Source organism: Ceratotherium simum, chromosome 10 (genome assembly GCF_057802395.1).
Source record: "Ceratotherium simum simum isolate JZ-2026a chromosome 10, ASM5780239v1, whole genome shotgun sequence".
NCBI classification, from domain to species: Eukaryota; Metazoa; Chordata; class Mammalia; order Perissodactyla; family Rhinocerotidae; genus Ceratotherium; species Ceratotherium simum.
In genome coordinates, this window is record NC_141909.1 from 75396106 (window position 1) to 75418313 (window position 22208).

At 38.7% G+C, this 22208-nt stretch overlaps 1 protein-coding gene across 1 annotated transcript in view; it reads left to right on the forward strand.

The window, feature by feature from the left end:
• FLT1 (fms related receptor tyrosine kinase 1) overlaps positions 1-22208 on the forward strand; it is a 185068-nt gene that overhangs the window by 89151 nt on the left and 73709 nt on the right. The window contains exons 13-14 of the mRNA XM_004435289.3: positions 5547-5855; positions 10586-10732. Coding sequence (XP_004435346.1) covers positions 5547-5855; positions 10586-10732 — 456 coding nt within the window. The remainder of the gene's footprint in view (positions 1-5546; positions 5856-10585; positions 10733-22208) is intronic.

The following is a 22208-nucleotide window of genomic DNA, read 5'->3' on the forward strand; positions in this document are numbered from 1 at the left end:
AAAACTTGCAAGGCACACAAATGGCACTCCCTATGTCCCTCCATGGGTACAGGAAGGAAGTAAGTAGCTCAAAGTATAAAAACAATTGCCTGGCTCCACACTCCCCCAATTTTCTGAGGAAACCTGGGCAGTTTGCCAGCTCTCTGGAAACTTCACACTGCATGGGGCAGGCTGCAGCAGTTGCCTAGAGTTCTCCAGAAGGAAATAGGTAGGTCTGATTTCATGAGACATATGGGTTGTCAGATCACAGGGAGCCTTCTGGCAAGTCAGCCAACCCTCAGAGAAGCTGTGCAATGGGAGATATCCTCAAGTAGATTCCCACAGAATGTCAGAGCTGGAAGAGACGTTAGAGACTATTTAGCATTATAGCCCCCCATTTTCCAGATGAGGAAATGGAGATTAGAGAAGTAAAGAGGCACAGGGAAGAGCTGCTCTAGACCAAGTCAGTCCCTGTCCTCTCACATTTGAGACGTGGAAGGGAAATCATCTCTGTATCCATTCTAAGAAAGAAAAGTCTTTTATTTAGAAAAGGATTCAGATAGCAATTTCACACGTATCAGTTCTCTAATCAATCTCAGATGATTTGGACTAATTAAGTACAAAGGTTTGTATTGTACTTTATATTTGGTTGGAAACAAGTTGCCATTCAAATCCACAGACACTGTATATATGATTTAGAGTACAAAAGAACCGAGCATTCCTGTTCGGTTCTGAACATTCACCCAGTTTGTACAAGTTGAACAAGCACTAACTATGAAACAGTACAGTTCAACTCTGTGCTGAGCACTTGAAGGGATGTCAGTGAAGCCCTGTCTTTCTAGGGAGACAGTTTTAACACCAAGGAAACAAAAAATGTTAAGTTATATATATCCTAGTATCAAAAGGTATGTGCAGAAGTAATGTGACAGGTGAATTTACCAATATTAAGCCAACACTGTCCAACAGAAATATAATGTAAGCCACATTAAGTAATTTAAAATTTTTTAGTGACCTCATTTTTAAAAAGTAAAAAGAAAAAAGTAAAATTAATTTTATTTAACCCAATATATCCAAAATGTTATCATTTCAGCATGTAATCAATATTTTTAAAAATATTACACTGCTTCAGTTTTTAAAATTTAAACTAATTGAAATAAAATAAAATTCCGTTCTTCAGTCACAGTAGCCAAACTTTAAATGCTCAATAGCCACATGTACCTAGTGGGTACTGTATTAGACATTGTAGCTCTAAGCTTGTCAGAAGGAACCAGGATTTGAGGTGATCTTGGACTTGAGGTGGTCCTGAGGGAGGGTAAAATTTGAATAGAAAGAAGAGGACAGTCTTGCCTTGACATTTTCAGAGCCAAGGCAAGAGTACCAGTGGAGGCCCACAAACTATGCATCTAACCACTTATAAGTTCTAAATCAAGCGAACAAGCTGTTAAATATGTTTCAGCCTCCAGTGGACAAATATACCTTCATGATGACCTGAAAGGTCAGGTACAAATTTAGAATTCTGGGACTACTCAGAGTTCTACGGCAGAATGTGGCAGCGGCTGGAGGTGCAGAAGGAGCTGACCCGTGGCTCACCCATCTTTTATTTGCACTCCTGGCTCTGTCCCACGTGGTGAGGGACCATGCACCCATGTGTATGGTCTCCCCAGCCTACACATCCAAACTCTGTCCACACCCCTCACAGTCTCCCCTGGGACAGGAACAGAGAGTATAGCCAGAACAGAGCCATCTAAAGGCACAGGACAAGGACCCCTCTTGCCTGGGTCTGAAGGCAGTGCTGGAAGAGGATGTACCAAGAGTGGAGAGGAACGTCATGCTCATTTCCTTATTGTTCCAGGTCCCCAAGAAAGGTTAATTGATGACCAGCATTAATTGCAGCACCAGCCTATCTATCCCATCGAGTTCTTCACTGCTGCATCATCTATCTATGGATAGTACTGTTGCTAAAAGGGCCCCAGCTGACAAAACTGATCATCTGCTGAATTCAGACAGAAATTCCCTCCCATCTCCCACATTATACAACCATGGAATGGTTGAAACCTCTTCTAGATCCCAAGGCTTGTCCATAGAAAGGAGTGATGAGATTTTAATTTGAACGTACCTACTTGAAGCTCACATTTTCCCTCTAGAAATTCAAGAGCTTTAATCTTAAAACTGAGCACCAATTCAGCCAATAAAGCCCCTATAGCCTGGAATATAATTTCTCTGAACGCTTTTCTACCAGTCCTGAAAATTCTAGTTTTGATTGGTGATAATAGATTAATTTGCTTACCTTCATTATTTGAAAAACGAATTATTATCTTTTCTTACTCAAATCTTTGTCACGAGATTTATTCTCACTAGAGATGAGACTAATACTCTTAGGAATGTTGCACCTTACATGTCTACTTTCTGAAAAATGAATGTATTTTTGTTCAAGGTTTATACTTGACCTAGTACAGGTAATGCTTTAAAAGATCTGTCTAAAATTTAACTGCTCTAAATCAAAAGATCTAGATTTGGATCTTTATTGATTCTCATTTCAATCATGATGCTCCTTCCTTAAAATACAATAATAACTTATTTATTTTTTTTGTGAGGAAGTTTAGCCCTGAGCTAACACCCGCTGCCAATCCTCCTCTTTGTGCTGAGGAAGATTGGCCCCGGACTAACATCTGTGCTCATCTGCCTATACTTTATATGTGGGATGCCTGCCACAGCATGGCTTGATAAGCAGTGCGTAGGTCTGTGCCCAGGATCCGAACCCGCGAACCCCGGGCCACCAAAGCAGAGTGAGAACTTACACCGGGCCGGCCCTGAGAGTTTCCTTCCAAACTGATGAAAACCGGTTAGCTGTGGCCATTAGAATTCTCCAATGCTTCCACTCTAAACTTTGCTATTCACTTGTACATAGAATCTACTTGAAACAAGCAAAACTTTCTAGTAATTATTCACTTTCTTTTTAGAGATTGTTGTTTTTATTCTTCAGTAGAAGTAAAGCCTTTATTTCCACCTGACAAAGGAGATACCATTCATCCTTTTACTTTCTATGCTTGTCTCATTTCATAAACTTAATTCAAATTTGATCCAATCAAGTCAAATGTCTACCCCCAAATATGCACCTTTGTAAATAGATTACTCTTTCATCTAACTCTAGGTTGAATGTCTCTTCTGAGCAAGGGTTGATTCTTCTCCATGACACCTCGTAAGATGCCATGGGTGTGATATATATTAGATGGATGAGTGTTAATTGGTGCTGATAATGATTGTGATGAATCCGCAACATATACTTAAGTGTGGGAAGATTTCTTGTTTTCACTTTGAGAGTTAGAAGGCAATTCTTTCTTGGGTCTGTTTTTGTATTCAGGCTAAAAAAAATCAACATGAATTAAGGGGAAAAATCCCTCAGGATTCATTAACTAGCTCAGGACATTTTATTTATCATCTTCTATGGATAAAAAAGAATACCAAAGAGGTTATACTGAGAAATAGATAATCATTTCTAAGAGGCTGCCTGATAACATAAACCAAATTAGCTTCAGTAACAGCCTCCCCCATATGAGAAACCGACCTCAAAACCTACTTAGTTCTTTTCCTATGTGTGTGTTTTTGCTGTTTTGCTGGCACTCAGCATGACTATGGGTGTGTTAGCAATTACTGAGGGTGAAACAGGAACAGCACTGCCTTATCTCCCTGGTTTCCCAATGTCACTAAATGCATTTTATTTTGAGATTCCTGGTGGTGCTTGGCAAAGATAAACAAAATCTTCCATCAGGAAACCTGTGAGCTATTTCCACAGGAAGTTTCAAATCACTAAAGTAAATAGAAACTCTCTACATGATCTCAATGGTGTTACTTGGGTTTGCTTGGGTTCTAACTACCAGGATGAAACCTCATAAATGGAAAATCTATGGTCTTTTAAGAAATGATTTGATTGCAACCAGTGCACAATATTTCTGTTCTAGTATCTGTGTAAAAGTTGATGGCTACTGTTTTACTCCCCATACTTGGAAAATGTCCCAAATATAAAAAGATGCTGAATTAGAGGGGCTATTTCTGACACCTTATTGTTATGTTAAAAATGACTGTCAGCTGCTTCTGCATCTTCTGGCACATTCTTAGATTTTCATTTTAAAAGCAGGAAAACCTCCACTGGTCTCCACTCTTCCCAATCACTGACAGCTTCATAAGCTACTGTTACCCCCGGCTCCCAGGTTTCAAATGAATACTTTGGCATTTCTTCAGACGTGATACTTTATAATAAAGCCAAAGTCCAGAAAAATCAGAAAAACAAGCAAAGTGAGATTTAGGAAAGAGTTGATATGATATCTAAATTTGGACTATTGTCTCCTTAAGGTTTAAAGGTTTCTTTATAGCTTTGTGTGTAAAGAATAATAATAATAATAGCATAACATAGTGCTTTTCATCTTCAAAGTACTTTGTAAAAATGTTGGCCCAAATTCTTTGCTCAAATACAGATATGCCACCAGTAACAAGCAATGGGAGGGTTTTGAGAGCAGGTCAGTTCAGGGCCAGTAACCAATGATTTTTTAAAATCCTCTGGTGAAATGGTCTAAAATGAGACTGAGGAACTCTCAGCGCAGAAGCTAAACGATGGTCCAGGGTAAGAAGACTGAGGAGGAGAGCTCATGAGGTGTTGCTAGAGGCACTTAGAAGATGGAGATGAAGGTTAGCTGGGAATTGACATTGAAGAAAATGGCTTCTAATGACACAGTCACTTTCAGAAAATGTTTAATATGTTTTTGAGAGTAAATCTGATTTTTAAAATTACTCTTCCCCCATTGCCACCACTTTGGAATCTGGTAACTCTGCCAGATCAGTTGTCTGCATTTTCAGAAGAAATCTTTGCTCTTTTATGTCTGAGTAGAAAATCACCGTAAAGGGACCTGAACAAGTAACCTGGCTCTTCTCTGACCCGCTGTGCCAGCAAAGAGCAGGGAAAGTAATGGAACAGCAGCAAGAGGAGGATATAGCAATCCAATTGTAGGAAACTTGGGAAATCAGTTTTTTTTTAACTGGAAAAGTTTAGGATTAAAGTGGTGTTGACAGGCATGACTGAAGTCTCCTAGCATGTACCTGGGACTTCCTATTCTCACTTGTTCATAATTTATTTTGGGTAAGTTTAACTATAAAAGCATCTTTGGTTTTTAGTACAAACTGTTCTATCACTTCACGAGTTTGCCCACTTACCACAGGAGTTCTGTATGTGATAAAGAAATGGAAATGTGATTATCATCCCAAGTTGTAAAAAACATTCCATTTTGAAGAGGAACTTTGGGCAAATAAGGAAAATGTACCATCCTAATAATGGTCCTGTTTTGCATTTCCTGCCTCACTTTTGATGAAATGAACTTAATTGGTTCCTACCTGCTATGTTTGATCAGTTCTCCTAAAATAAAAAAAATAATACTCATCCTTTTAATCCTGATGCTGAGAGAATTTGTGTAGGAACAACTCTTAAGATCTTTGAATATCTCATGATGAGATGTTGTCTCAGGATGAGACATTGATTTTTTTAATGAAAACTGAAGTTCTTTATTCTTATTTTATAGACGTGCCAAACGGATTTCATGTTAACTTGGAAAAAATGCCTACGGAAGGAGAGGACCTGAAACTGTCTTGCACGGTTAACAAGTTCTTATACAGAGACATTACTTGGATTTTGCTGCGGACAGTTAATAACCGAACAATGCACCACAGTATTAGCAAGCAAAAAATGGCCATCACCAAAGAGTACTCCATTACTCTTAATCTCATCATCAAGAATGTTTCCCTGGAAGATTCAGGCACCTATGCCTGCAGAGCCAGGAACATATACACAGGGGAAGAAATCCTTCAGAAGAAAGAAGTTACAATTAGAGGTGAGCACTGCAACAAAAAGGCTGTTTTCTCTCGGATCTCCAAATTTAAAAGCACAAGGAATGATTGTACCACACAAAGTAATGTAAAACATTAAAGGACTCATTAAAAAGTAACAGTTGTCTCATATCATCTTGATTTATTGTCACTGTTGCTAACTTTATGGCTCAGAGGAGATGCTCCTCCCAAAATGAGTTTGGAGATGATAGGAGTAATAATGAGACCCCAAGGTCCCAGCTCTGGGCTCCCCCATCAGGCTGAGGGGTCTGCCCTCTGGGGCCGACTTGGTGCGCGTTTGGATTTGGAGGATCCCTGCAGTGCATTCTCTGTGTGTTTTGCTTTTTGCTGTCTTCTCCTGCCTGATAAACAACAACTTGGGACTGATCCTTTCCTTCCACTTTGATGCCAACCTCTTTTTATTTTTAAGCTTCGAAGCTGCACAAACTGAATAATTTAAACAGATGCTGGTTTCTGCCAAAGATGGACATGAATAAGTTAATTTTCCAGCTCAGAATGAGTACAGTTGAATTTGAGACTCTGTCGGACCTCTGCCTGGTTTTATTTTGTATTATTTCATCTGTTCTTGATTTGTAAATAGCACCTGGATAGCAAGTTATAATGCTTATTTATTTGAAAATGCTTTTTTTCTTTTTTTTTTTTTTACATTAAGCACATTAATCTTAAACTGGAGCTTCTAAAATGAGCCCCAGGGGTGCAAGATGTGGGTGTAATTCAGAGGTATTAAAGCTTTAGCACAGTATGAATTATGAAAGGCCACCCAAATCAAGCCCCCTTCCCTCCTCTTATGCAATTCCGGGTAGCTAGCACACTAGTCCAGGGAAGGGTTTCCTTCTCACTGCCTCTGAGTGGACTACACAGCTATGACAGCACCTGAAAGAAAGTGGATCATGCCATCATTTTAAATATTTTTGTCTCCTGGTTATTCTGTTAAAGAACTTTATCCTGTTTAATTGATGGCATTGAAAGGTGTACCACAATCAGTTTATCAAGGAAATAAAGGCTATTGGGCCCAGAGGTTTAATGCATTCTTCTAAATGTAAATCTAAAATTTGTCCATTAAAAAAAGTCCACTTTCCCCATATGCAAATGTTAATAGTATTTTTAATGGGGATTAAGAAATGGCAAAACTACAGAAGCAGAATTCAGAGTCATTTAAAAATACACAGCATTTTTAAATCATGAAAGATTGTAATCTCTTGTTTTAGGCTTGCATTTGAGGAGAAAGTGACTTTTTTACCAATTTAATATGCATTGTTTTGTTGTTTTCATTTATGATTGATCATTATATGTGACTTGCATGAACTACTGGAAAACAAACTATAATGACCAAAATAGCCATGGCTGAGAACACAGTGGCTGGGCAGTTCAACAGGGGGTGACAATATGACAACTTTTCAGGCTTGGGAACTCACCAGACTGTTTCCTCCTTTAGGTAACAGACTCTGTCCCACGGCTAAACTTGTCTTTCACGTGGGAATTGCTTTTGTCAAGTGTGAAAGAGTAAACAATAGCATTTCCCCAGAATGCCAGTTTTATGGAGCCCCAAATGCTCTGAAAACAATTAGTAACCTGGAAGTTGTCAGCCCAAAGGAAAGAATAATCAATTGTATCTTGAAATTTTACCTATGGCTCTTTTGCCTGGCGTCTTTGTTCATTATAAGTCAGTGTGTTCCTTCAGGAAACAATGCCTTAGTACCACAGAACTTGGGGGCCTCAATTTTCACTAAAGCTGAAAAAGCAAATGGAATTTAGGGATTCCTTCGAAAAAATGGTGAATTGGACATGCAGAATCTATCATTTCCCTCTCCTTAAAATTGCAATGTAATTTTCATGGGGAGGGGAAGGGTGTTAGTATTTACAGGAGATGATTTTAAGCATTTCCAAGAGACAATTTTAAGAATTCCATAGAGTAACTAATTATTCACTGTGTAATTAATCCTTCCAGAGAGTTTCAAAAAGAAAAAACAATTGGGTGGTTTTGTTTTTTATTAGTTACTCTTTTGGGTGTGTAGTAAGGGGAGGATAATGGGAAAAATAGGAAAAAAAGCCTAATATGAAGAGTGACTGAGATGGAGTAGAGGGCATGAGGCTGGTTCCTCAGTCCCCATTCCAAATGGAAAATAGAAACTATGTATTTATGGGACCTGGCAGATCTCTGCGGCTATAACACTGAAAAATAAAAGAAGAACCTGATGGGGAGCTATCTTTGGCTACTGACAAACCAGCAGAAATATTCTGTTAATTCTGATTTTCTCAGTTTGAAGGGATCAGCTCCACTTTGTTAAATTTTGGAAAGCAGCTACCTATTTCCATCAAATAACCTAGGTTTAAAAATCTGGGTTCAACATACCTTTCTTATTTAAAACGTCAAAATAGATTACTATAAAATATAAAGTGGGATTGATAAAATGATTCCTTGGTTGATTGGTCATTTAGAAACTAGCTAAAAATGAGACTTTTTTACATAGGAGAACATTTTTTCAGAAATGGGTACAAAGAAAGAAATCATAATACTGTATGTTTCAGATGTTTATATGAACTTTGTATTTAATTGAGAGTCATGTTTATTCTGTAGCCTTTCTGCTGCTTCTTTTGTCTGAAGTTTGTGTAGTACAGATAGGGCCTTTGGGAGAAATAAAATGTTCTCTTTTATGTAAGCATTGTTTTCCAATACACCTGTCAGGGAAGCCAAATCCTGTGTTGATGATGTTACAATTTGTAGCTATGAAAATAATTGGGTGTTATAGGCCCTATAGTCAGACTTCCTTTTTATAATAAGGCCTATGGGCAATGATAGATTATTTTATCATATTTAGTGCATGAAAAACAGTAAATGTGTTAGAGGAAGCTACTAAAAGTATAACTCAGTGAACTGGGTCTGAGTTTTAAATGAGATATGTCCAAGTTAGCTTGCCACTGTAAAAGATACTCAATAGTAATATGATACTGTTCTTTATTATCTTGTCATGTTTCACTGATACATTTGGGGTCTTTACTGTGTAAAAATGTCAAAATTGTAATGTTCAAGCATGTAAAAGTTATCAAAATTGAAGATTTTGATACGTGGCTGCATTTTCTATCAGGTAGAGCTATTTGATAGATTGTACAATATGCAAACACAGAAATATTAAAATGTTTCTGCCTAGGGGGCAAGATAGACTAGGAAAGATACACTGAAACAGGCAAAAGGATGTTGCTATCATTCATTCCATACTGTTTGAAGAGCTTATAAATCAGAGCACTTCCTTCAACACTCTTTTTTGCCTTCAGATTTCATTTTGCATAAAATGAGAAAAGACTAATGATAAGCTATAGAAATCCAAATTTAATGAGAAATCTGTTTCTCCTAACAGATAGTAACCCTGCCATGTTTTACTAAGTGAACATGTTATAAAAGTTATATGATAATATACTTTTTAACCTGAGATTTCTCAATTGCTTTAATGAATGCTAATCCTGAGAGTTTCCCTGCAGGAATAAAAAGAGAAAGGGTTTGGGACTTGGCAGAATCCTGCAGGGACATGAAATCAAAGCCATTGCAATGTGTCATCTCTTATAGCATTGTAATCACTCCTAAGCTGCTTTCACAGTTGTAGTACAAGATGAGAAAATCAAAAATGGTCAGAGACAGTTCATACTGTATAATTGAAACCAGTGGTGCAGAATGTGTAAGTTATGCCAAAACTCTTTTGATTTCTGTTCCAGAATTTGCAACAAGCGGGGAAAAGGATGATTTGGGAGGGTGGGAAAGACATTAGGAGTTGTCTTTATTCTTTTACTTTGGAAGCTTGAGCTACCAATCCAGCACCCGCCTAACTAGAATGTATACACATCAGCAGGACTGACTATTTCATTAAACAGAGACACTGTACTCACTGGGGGCCTTGGGGTACTGCTGTTCCTATGTGGGATTTTAATGTTGTAATGTATTGCATCCTAATGTATTAAATTCATTTTGTTGTACTATATTGGTTGGCATTTTATTAAAATAAATTGTATTGTATCATATTTGTATGTTTTAAGAGAAAATAATATAAAATACAATATTTGTACTATTATATAGTGCAAAAACTGCAAATCTGTGCCTCTGCCTCTTGAATTAATCCTTTGGTCGCTTGCATTTGGGAAGGGAATGGAGGAAGGAAATAATCAATAAAGCTTTCAAAGTTCAAGAAATTCTCCTGTTTGGTCTGCTGCCTTACAATTTAGGTTACTGACAGCTGAGTAACACAAATATGCCTGCCCTCACAAACACATCAATAAAAATACATACAAAATTATATTAGCTCATCACTATAATACTATATATTTATGTAAAAATTCATTACAAGCCTATATCCAAAATCATGTTTTCATTTAGAGTTCCTAACATATTGTGCAAAACCCTTAGGTTCTTTTGAGAGAATAAAACTTCTTTCAAAAAAAGGAAGGAAACTAGTTGGCCAGGCAAAAACCTTGATATTGAAATGAAAAAATATAGAATTTAGTCCTTGATTTTACTCTGTGTCCTAACAAATTTCAATTTCTTGTAGCAACTTAATAAAGAGGAAGCAGTAGATTAACCATAGAGGAAAGATTTAGAGAACAAAATACAAATAAAACCTTATAATTGAGTTTTGCTGTTTCTATATATATTTAAAATGTTGATATGCATAAACAATAAAAGAATAAAATTGATTAGTAATAACAATTCCCTTTCTTTATTCACTAGATCAGGAAGCACCTTACCTCCTGCGAAACCTCAGTGATCACACAGTGGCTATCAGCAGCTCTACCACTTTAGACTGTCATGCTATCGGTGTCCCAGAGCCTCAGATAACTTGGTTTAAAAACAACCACATAATACAACAAGAACCCGGTAAGAGACTTTTTCCTTATGTTTACTTTTTCTCATCATCTGCTTCTTCCCTTAACATTCCTCTCACCTCCTTCCAGTACATCTAGAACCACTTGTTGATAGAGCTGCAAAAAATTGGGCTCTGGTTCACGCTTATATCAACTTCAAATGAGGAATATTTGAGCCAGTTCTTATGCAGACCATATTCCTAACCCTATAGAAAGATCCTTACAGAATCTGCTTTAAATAGTGCATTCAAAAAGAAATGGTAGGAGCCACTTAGAAAATGTTTCAGTTCCCCTTGACAACAGGGAAAGTGAGGAGTTAGTTCCTTGGCTTGAGGTATAGCAGAGCTTTGAACACCTGGCATATATAAAGTTCAGAGTAGATTTGTAGTCTTTTTAATTCACCTACACCAATTTTATTGATTTGGTAAAAATAAGAATATTTTAAATGATATTTTATAATATTGGTAAAAAAAAAATCTAAACTAATGGTCATGTGTTCATTTTCTTTCAACAAAAAATATATTTAAAAACAACTAGACTTAAATCAGCCAGCCCTGGTGGTCTAGAAGTTAAGATCCGGCACTCTCACCACCGTGACCTCAGTGCATTTCCCGGTCAGAGAACCACACCACCATCTGCCAGTTGTCATACTGTGGCGGCTGCATGTTGCTGTGATGCTGCAAGCTATGCCACTGGGAGTTCGCATACCAGCAGGGTCACTCATGGTGGACAAGTTTCAGCTTCCAGACTAAGACAGACTAGGAAGAAGCACCTGGCCACCCACTTCTGAAAAAATTGGCCATAAAAACCCTGTGAATAGCAGTAGAGCATTGTCTGATATAGTGACGGGGAGTGAAAGGATGGCACATAAAGACTGGGTAGGGTTCCACTCTGCTGTATACAGGGTTGCTAGGAGTCAGAGTCAACTCAACAGCACTAGCAACTAAAACTGAAATCAGTAAGTATAAACAATATTTATTGCCTGCCTCATAATTCTATGGTTAAATAAGATTAAAATGAACTTATTTATAATTTTGATTAATAATTATATTTATATTAAAAATAAAATTGCCATTTATTTGTAATATCCCAAAAACCTAAATCAAATAACTGGCAATATGGAGTGGTCCTTAAATGTGAGTCCTCTACTCAAAATGAAATCTCCATTTGTGTTTGATGCACGAAAAGGGGTTGTGGTTTAACATCTCCAATTTTAAGCTATTTACAAATGTCTTAGGAAGGCCTTACACTCATCAGGTCCAAAAGTGATCACATCACATCATTTTTCTCCATAAAGCAGCACCTCTTCTCGTACTGACATCATATACTTCATCATCCAAACTAGAAGGTGATGACCTCTCCTTTACCCTACTCCTCCAATCAATCACCAGACTAAGCAGGTTATATCTACTAAATACTAAATATTTCTCAAATCCTTCTTTTCCTCTGCTTTCCTACTGTCATTCTCTTGGTTCAGGTGCTCATTATCTATCCCCTGAACATCTGCAGTAGTCTCCTTACTGCTCTCCCTACCTCTTTTCTCTCTTTGCAGCTGTTTTCCACACACCTATATAAAATGCAGCTGGGAACATGTCACTTCCCTGTTTCAAGTCTTCCACTGGCTCTCCATCACACAGGACTGAGTTCGGCATCTGACAGAGAAGGCGCTCAACGCTAGCCCTGCCTACTCTTACAACTCTTAAACTCTATGCTCACCTTCCCCTGCCTTGAACTTCATATTCTAGCAATTGCTAAACTCTTGTAGATCATCACACATGTTACACTGCTTCAACCTCCTCTGCTTTTTTTGTTATGTCCCCTCTGCCTGAAGTACTTTCCCTTCATCCCTACCCATCCCTTAAGACCCAGATAGGGCGTTCTCCCTCCAGAAAACCTTACTTAACTCCTGCAAAGAAAAGGCAGATCCTCCATGAATCTTTATTATTTATGAATGTTTCTATTCTCTCTTACTCAGTTGTTTTATAATCATCAGTTCACATGTGTCTGTATTATCTGTATTTCTTCTGCTCTCTTACTATATTGTATCATCAGTTCAGGTGTATGCTCTCTTACCATATGTGTATCATCATATGCCCTCATCCTGAGGGCAGTGTGTGTTTGTCTTATTTGTATCTTTCTTACTTGTCTTTTTATCCTTAGACCTGGCGTAATGCTTGGCAATCAATAAATGTTTCATGAATGAATGAAAGAAAGAGTGGTTTTCAGAAAATCTTATTCTATCCTTAGAAAGTTCACTTGGTAGCACAAATGCCTAGACTTGGGGGTAGGGGCTATATCATAGAATTTTTAAAGCTAAAGGGATCTTTGGAATATCTTTAGTCTCATTTGTAGAACAGAAAATTTAGGCCCAAAGAGGTAAAGATATTTGCCTAAGATGACACACTATTTAAGATGGATAGTTTCAAAGAAAACTAATCCTTTGAGATATTCTACCAAAATAAAAGGATAAATAAATACATGAATAAATAAACAGCTTGTGAAATAATGCCTGTAATATCCTCCCCTTAGAGATTCAGAGTTCACATTAGTCTATTAAAGACCCAAAGAAGTCCTGTACTAAAGAAATCAGGTAAACTATGTTTTTAAGCTCTGTATTACCCAAACTTACTTGATCACAAAATACATTTTATGAAGTGTTAATGTAAGATGCTGGGTGGTTCCCTGAAAGAAGTAAATTTGACTTAAGTTCAGTTTTCTACTTTGAATGTGAGCTAAATAATTCGAGTTGACCCAATTTTGAAAGCTCATGACCACTCTGGGACTAGAGGACATACAAGGCAAGAGAATGTGCCAAGACAGTTATTACAAATGGAAAAACATGATGAGGTGTGAGGGAGGGTTTGAGTCCTAGCATTGCCCTCATGGGTCAGAGAATTTAGGCAACTCACCTGTCCTTACTCTCTGAGCCTCTATTTCCTTATTTACAAAACTGGGATAATACTGATCACACAGGGATGTGGTGAGGTTTAAATGAGTTAATGTAACTAGGCTGACCCATAGTGATGGCTTAGTAAATTCCACCTTCTCACCCATCTCATTTATACAAAAATTGGCCAATGAGTTGTCAGAATTCGTTGGAAGGTGTCAGAAGGATTAATTAATAAGTCAGCTCAAATGTCAAACAACTCTACATCTAATAAAGGTATCTTCCTCCCAGCTTTCTTTGATCTTCTGAGGGCCAAAAGAAGAATATCTAAAAAGTCTTATATAAATTCTTTATAAATCTTTTATAAATATCATTCTAATATGCTACTATTGCATTTATTGAGTTCAACTATACTAAGTTGTCAATTTTATCTCTTCCCTTTATTCACTCTTTAAAACTACTATAGCCTTTGGAAAGGAATTTCTTAATTTTCTGGAGATAATCTTTTACATGTATATAGTATTTATAAAATTTCATATGTAAGATTCCCATTTAAGGCAGCAAATTCAGCAGCCAATGCAATATGCTCTGTGACTTATATCCATGTATGTGGATATGTTCAAAAATACCAATTCTTTTATGGTATATCATTTTACAAACCTATGAGTAAAGATTACAGGAAACCAAAGCAATAATCCTTGACTCACTGGTTGTTCCAAAGCTGAAATGGAAAAACATCAAGATCACCACCTAAAAAAGACTGAAAACTAGTTCATCATATACTAAGCCTTTGGAAAGCTAGACTGGGTTTTAAAATCCTGAGAATAAACTGTACATCCTTTAGAGACTTGAAATGCATCTTTTATATGAAGCCTGGCAACTCAAAAAGAATTTATACTCTGAGAGTATTTTAGTGACCTTGGATCATTGATAGGATCCAGCCCATTATCACTGTTATTTGTTAAATGACAACTTACTCTATTCCAAAGAAAATATGAGAGAGGAAGCAGGGCACACACGAGAGCTCATGCTCTAGAGAAGTGGCCATAAAATGCCTGCTGAAAGAACTCAGTGGAGTAGAATGTTTTTCCTCCCTTTTCATTTCCTTTCAGGAAAACTTTTCAGTAAGGCACTGCCATTCCATAGAAGAAATGCAATTTCGGGGCCGGCCTGGTGGCGCAAGCGGTTAAGTGTGTGCGCTCCACTGTGGCAGCCCGGGGTTCGCCGGTTCGGATCCCAGGCACGCACTGATGCACTGCTTGTCAAGCCATGCTGTGGCAGCATCCCATATAAAGTAGAGGACGATGGGCACAGATGTTAGCTCAGGGCCAGTCTTCCTCAGAAAAAAGAGGAGAACTGAGCATCAGATGTTAGCTCAGGGCTGATCTCCCTCACAAAAAAAAAAAAAAAAAGAAGTGCAATTTCAAGAAAGCTTTATGAAAGCTGAGTAGTAAATTCTTGGGCCAAAGGGCATCGAGCAGGAACAAAAGTGGCCTTAGCACGCAAGCCCAGGCAAGCACACGCACAGAGGACATGAGACAGTTTCCACCAGGGCAACCCAACCAAGACAATGGGCACCCTGGAAACCATGCTGCCCGACAACCCATCGAATGGGCTCCCTACTGCCAGCTGCACAACTCCAGGCTTTCCAGGGCCTCAACTGCACTGCCCCACCCTCCTAACTGATTCGCTCCCACCACTCCCTGCCATCTGTACTCTGTCCTCTTCTCCCCTCAGCCTCTGGGCCACAGAGGCTGCCTTCACGAGGGATCCTCCTTTCACATTCCAGTGCACAGTGACTCTTCCTCTTCTCTACTGTCTGGGTTTATTTACAATTCATGTCATAGAGCGCATCACTTAGTTGTTCTCGTTTTATGTGTGCTTACTTTTAAAACCTTTGAAGATAGATATAACATCTTAATGTGTCTTCTTTATTAAAAATAATAATAGATTTATTGAGGATTCACAAGGTACTAAGGCACTGTGTTAGGAATTTTACAAATATCTCATTTACTTTTCACAACAATCATCTGAGGTAGGTACTATTATTAGATGCATTTCACTAACAAGCACTTATTAGGTGCCCAGTACTGTTCTAAGCACTTTACTAATATTAATTTTTTTACTTCTCATAACAATTCTATGAGGTTTGTTAAATTATTATGCCTATTTTACAGACTAAAGGATGAGGAAGTAGAGACATACACAAGAGAAATAACTGGCTCCAGGTCAGAGTTAGAGGGTAGCAGACCAAAGTTCAAACCAGAAGAGTGCCTCTCGAGCCTGTGCTCACACACTGAGCATGTGGAGCTGAACATCAGTCCACATCCCTCACAAGAGAACAAATAGGCAGTGGTTGTAAATGACCTCATGGGCATTAACAAGCACATATTTAAAACAATGAATAGGGGCCAGCCCGGTGGCGCAAGTGGTTAAGTGCGCGCGCTCTGCTGCGGTGAGCCAGGGTTTGCCAGTTCAGATCCCGGGCACGCACTGACGCACTGCTTGGCAAGCCATGCTGTGGCAGCATCCCATATAAAGTGGAGGATGATGGGCACGGATGTTAGCCCAGGGCCAGTCTTCCTCAGCAAAAAAAGAGGAGGATTGGCACATGTTAGCACAGGGCTGATCTCCTCACACACAAAAAATAAATAAATAAAATAAAACAATGAATATTTTCTAATTTCCAACCCTTAAAGATTAAGCTTCTCAAAGACTATAGTTTGTTTAAAAATTTTATTTATTAAAAAAATTTAAAGCATATTAAAAATATTTAAAGCATTTTTTAAAAAGTAGGCATGCCATATATAAAGTTAAAAGTTATTTTGAATCCAAATCCAGTTACTTTTAAGTTTTAAAAGATCCAGAATTCATTCCATATTAGCCCAACACTCTTTTACTCATTCAACAAACATTTATAAGGCACTACTTTGTGTCTGGTGCTGTGCTAGGCTCTGTGAATACAGCAGTGAACAAGAAAAGTAAAATCTGAATAACAAAATATCTAAAGTAATTAATTTGTATATGCATTTAAATGAATAGGGCTTCTTCAGGCGGCAACCATGTGTTGCTCCAAAAAATGGAGAATGTTACTTGATGCACTTTCTACAATTCTCAATTACTTGTTAATGTTTGGCTAACTTATTCACTATCATCACATCAATTGGGCAACAGAGTTAATAAGTCTAAAAATGGAATAAGGCAAATTAACAAATGGGACAAGTAGAAAATATGGCTCAATCAGGATTAAAATATCTTTAATACATTAGATAATTGAAAAAACACATTTTTTGTGCTTTAATGCTGCACATACAGTAGGTTCTTAATCATTAACTGTTAGTTGAATACACAGAATGGAAGAGAGATAAAAAGGAAATAAGAGAAAATATGCGAGAAGTAATAAAGGTGGGAGAGCATCCAAATCAGAACTGAGTAAAGAAGCAACCAGGAACTATTAGGATGGACTGAAAGGTGCAAAGTGTTGAAAAAGGAAGGTAATTTGAGATATATTTACTTTGAAGAGACAAGTGAAAATCGACCAGCTAAAGTAAGTATAATATAAAGGACCAGACATGAAAGAAAAATGTAACATGTAAGGACCAATACCATAAAAGCACCACACAAGAGCTCTAAGTTGGAGACGAATTCTATTTGACAGTGGCTGCTTTGAGTATGGTTTGATTCTCAGGGGTATGCAGACAGCAAAGCTCCTTTAAGAACATTCATTTCCTTTGGGCTAAAAATTTAAAGGGTTCACACTCAGACTTGAAACAATGATACAAAGTCACCTTGGACTCCCCTGAGTGTCTTCATTACTTCTCCAGCCACCTGCCCAAAGGACCAGCAGCTCCTCCGAGATGATCAAAAAGTCACCTTTCTGCCTGACACTCTTCCCAGATTCTCCAGTGAGGTTCTAAAAAGGTGTAAAGCTGTGACAGCTGAGCAAGTGCTGCAAGTAAGGCTGTTGGCAACTTTCTTCATTGTGGCACTGTAAGACATCAAGATAAATTTGCAAAGAAGATATGGCAGAAGATACATCTAGCTTAGTTTTACACTGATACAAGCTCGAACCATCACACAAATGATTGCAGAGAAAATGGGGTTTCTGAAAAAGTCATTAAAATGCTGAAAAAAGTAACAAACTCTCCTTCTCTGAAAACATGTAAGAGAACAGAAGGCAATGTTAACCTGAGATGTTTTTAGTAAAGCCTGCCTAAACCGAAAAACCATCATCAAACTATTACTTAAACTAAATTTCTATGACAGCAAAACATTTTCAGATTATTTTAAGATTAAGGTAGTAGGATCAGAACAACAAGGAGTTTAGAAAGAATAAATTCTGTCTTAAATAGACTGAGGCTGGAACAGGAGAGAATCACTCTAACCCCACTGATTACTATTCCTTCTTAAATGGGATCTTGGTCACTAGGACTACTTGACCTGAAAAGGACATCTTTCCTGTCACCACTATATCACTGACACCAAATAACTTCACCCATAAGCGAATATTCAGATCAAGGTGACCTACTGTCCTAGTACCTGGAGGGATAGAATTATATCTGAAGTGGAAAGTGGAAAGATCTTAAGGAAAAGTAGAGGAGAGAGATGAATGAGGACGTTAATGCCTAGCGATGATAAACTATCTGTCATTCTCAGGCTATTAGAATCAGCAGCTCTGCTTGATTTCTTAGTAATAACAACATTCAGAAATGTCAATTATCTTTTGCAAAACTTGAGTAGTCATTGCCTTTTCTTTCTCATGAAATCTACGCTTATGGTGCATAAAGAATTAAGAAATATTGCAGAAAAGAAATTCCCAGGCGCATGTAGGGAAGTGCATGGGAAGGCGAGCTGGCTGCTCTATTTATCACCTGCACCGAGCCAGTCAATCTGCTGATGTAATTCTCATCATTCCTTTCTCTTCAACATGTGTCTTTAAGGTAAGGGTGTCCATATAACCAGACCAAGAAGGGCCAAGCTTCAGTAGTAGATATACCAGTAGCTCTTCTCCTCTGCCAGAATCTTCAAACAAGTTCTCAAGGTTTAGTTGTACCTCTGACAACAGTATAAGCATGAGGGACATCCTGAACATGTTGCAGAACCAAGGCTCAGTTCTTTTTTGAGGATAAACTTCCATTTAGAAGGGCAGGAGAAAGGAGTGGGATTAAGGAAGGAGTGGAGTCAGACAGCAGGGAAAACATTTAATTGGTTGGCACTGCCAGAGTTCAGAACTACAAGCCCAACCCCAGACAAAAAAGGAAGCCTGACTTTAACCCTAGCCCTAATGTGTGAAAAAATGGAGAATGTTACTTTACGCACTTTCTGCAATTCTGCAATTACTTGTTAAGGTTTGGCTAGTTCAATGAGACTGACTGGTACAGCTGTAGAGTTCTATGGTTTACATCCAGAAAAGTAAAGTAACCACGAGGAGAGTCCCATTTTGTGTTGGAAATCAATAGAAGTTATTTATGGAGAATCGATCTTGACCCCCAAATATATCTCTTTATTGTCAAGTTCCAGCTTATTAAGGTTCTGCACATACATACATACATACATACGTAGCATCATATTATATCCTAATGCTTTGCCAAAGAACATTTCTTGCATGCATTTTCCAGTATAGCATCCTTATCCCCATTCAGCCCAGAAAAGCCTCTGAAAGCTAGATCTAACTAAGGGATCACATATTAGGCAGCACAAATCCACCCTTATAAATAGCAGGGCCAGGGCCAGCCCCGTGGCTTAGTGGTTAAGTGCGCGCGCTCCGCTACTGGTGGCCCGAGTTCGGATCCCGGGTGTGCACTGACATACCACTTCTCCGGCCATGCTGAGGCCACGTCCCACATACAGCAACTAGAAGGATGTGCAACTGTGACATACAACTATCTGCTGGGGCTTTGGAGAAAAAAGGGGAGGAGGATTGGCAATGAATGTTAGCTCAGAGCTGGTCTTCCTCAGCAAACAGAGGAGGATTAGCATGGATGTTAGCTCAGGGCTGATCTTCCTCACAAAAAATAATAATAATAATAATAAAATAAATAAATAGCAGGGCCCTCTGCTAGTTGTTTAAGTTTGGTTGTGTGCCTTTTTAAAAGTCCTCTTGAATTTTCAAATGAAAAACTTAGAACGTAAGAAATGGGAGAGAACTTGCAAATGTGGGCATCACTTTAGAAAGAGCCTCTCCCTTTTTTTTTATTGTGGCAAAATACACATAACAAAAATTTTACCATTTTAGCCATTTTAAAGTGCACAATTTAGTAACACTAAGTATATTCACAATGTTGTGCAACCATCACCCCTATCTAGTTTCAGAACTTTTTCATCATCTCAAATGGAAACCTCATACCCATTAAAGCTTCTCCCTTTCGACTGTGAATTAATCTCCTCTTCTGATTCTTTTTGTGACCTCTTGCAACATATGGAACTGTAGTTTGAGCATGGCCAAGATCAGCAGCTTGTTTTGCCTGAAGAGTAGCTGATGCTTGAGGGACCAGTGGCAGAGAAAAAGAAATGAGCAACGAAGAAAAACAAAGAGAAGAGAAATAAAGAAATATGGGAATATGATGGAGGAGGAGGGAGGGTAGACTCTCCCAGCAGTCATCCCAGAGATCTCAGGGAATCTGTAAAAAGTCACTAAGCCCAATACTAAGAGCCACTGTCTGGGCTCTCAGAGTGGGAGGGGGTCTCAATCCCCAATCTACAATTTCCTGCTTACACTGAAGACTGGGTGACTAGAGAAGGAAAACTTACACACTACCTTAGATAAGTTTGCTTCTCTATCCCTTAGCAAAATAATTAAATGATGTTTTTCTATTTCACATGTCCATAATTTGCATGGAAACCTCTCATCTCCCCAAGTACAAACTTGAAACAGTTTAACCAGGACCTAAAGTGACACACCGCAATGCAGCTAGGGTGACCACTATGCCCAACTCAATTAAGGAAAACAGGCAAACAAATATATTCTCAGATAACCTATTCAGTGAACTAAGCCCATTGCTGGCATGACTCTAAATTGCTGCTGAAAAAGTAAAATCAAAGATGTCAGCATCATGGCGGAGTGAGCTTTCCCTCATAGACTCTCCCCCACTAAGATACAACAAAAAGGACATTCATATACCAACAGAGGACATTCACACAACACAAAAGACATCTGAGAGACCCACGCAGCCTTACATCTGAAGGTGGAGGTGCTGGTACCCCTGGAGGAAGTGGAAGGAGGTAAGGAGAACTCTTCTCCTTCCCCAATGACAGGGACCCTGGGACTGGGACCATGAGGCTCCCTGAGAGAGAGGGGAGAGGGGTGGCCCTCTGCAGGAAAATGGTCACTCTCCAAGTTCTCTCACAGCCTGTGTGAAATTCCCATACAGAGGGGACTCAACTGTTGTGGGGGTGCCTTCATCAAGCTAGCACCCCAGGAGAGCAGATAGTGAGGGAAGAACGAGAAGCCCCCAGGATTGGGCAGGTGAAATAAAGAGCCCCTCCCCTCCATGACTGCACGGCTCTCAGATAGAGAAGGGGGAGGGGCGGCCCTCCACAGGAAAACCGTCGCTCTCCAAGTTCTCTCTCACAGCCTGTGGGAAATTCTCATATGGAGGGGACTGAACTGTTGTGGGGGTGCCTTCACCAAGCTAGCACCCAGGAGAGCAGATAGTGAGGGAAGAGCAAGAAGCCCCCAGAATTGGGTAGGTGAAAGAGCGAGCTCCTCCCCCCACCTGGAGCACCAGCACAGCCAGTTGGCCAGAGTACCCATGGATTGCGGCAGGCTCAAAATACACAGCTCTTGACCTCCACCCAGTTGTGGCAGGTGGAAGCTGCAACCAGATATTTTCCGGATGAGGAAACATAAGCCCACGCCTTCAAGCAGTATGCAAAAATATATTAAATCTCCAGACCAGAAGGAAAATGACAAGCACCCAGAAATCAACCCTGAAGGCACAGAAATTTATAACTTCAATGACAGAGAATTCAAAATAGCTATCATAAAAAAGCTCAATGAACTACAAGAAAATACAGATAGACAATTCAATGAAATCAGGAACTTCTTCACAAAAGAGATTGAAACTATAAAGAAAAACCAATCAGAAATGTTGGAGATGAAAAAAACAATGGAGGAGATAAAGAAAAATCTGGAATCTTTAAAGAACAGAGCTGATAATATAGAGGAAGGAATTAGCAATATTGAGGATAGGAATGCAGAAATGCTCCAGATGGAGAATGAGAGAGAACTAAGACTAAAAAGAAATGAAGAAATTTTCCATGAAATATCTGACTCAATTAGGAAAAGCAACATCAGAGTTATAGGTATTCCTGAGGGAGAAGAGAGGAAAAAGGAGCAGAGAGTTTGTTCAAAGAAATAATAGCTGAGAACTTCCCAAACCTGGGGGAGGAGCTGGATATACAAGTGAATCAAGAGATCTCCTAAATATATCAACATGAAAAGACCCTTTCCAAGACATATAGTAGTAAAGCTGGCAAAAGTCAATGATAAAAAAAATACTAAGGGCAGCAAGACAAAAAAAATAACGTACAAAGGAATTCCTATCAGGCTCTCAGCCGATTTCTCACCAAAAACTTTACAGGCTAGGAGACAGTAGAATGA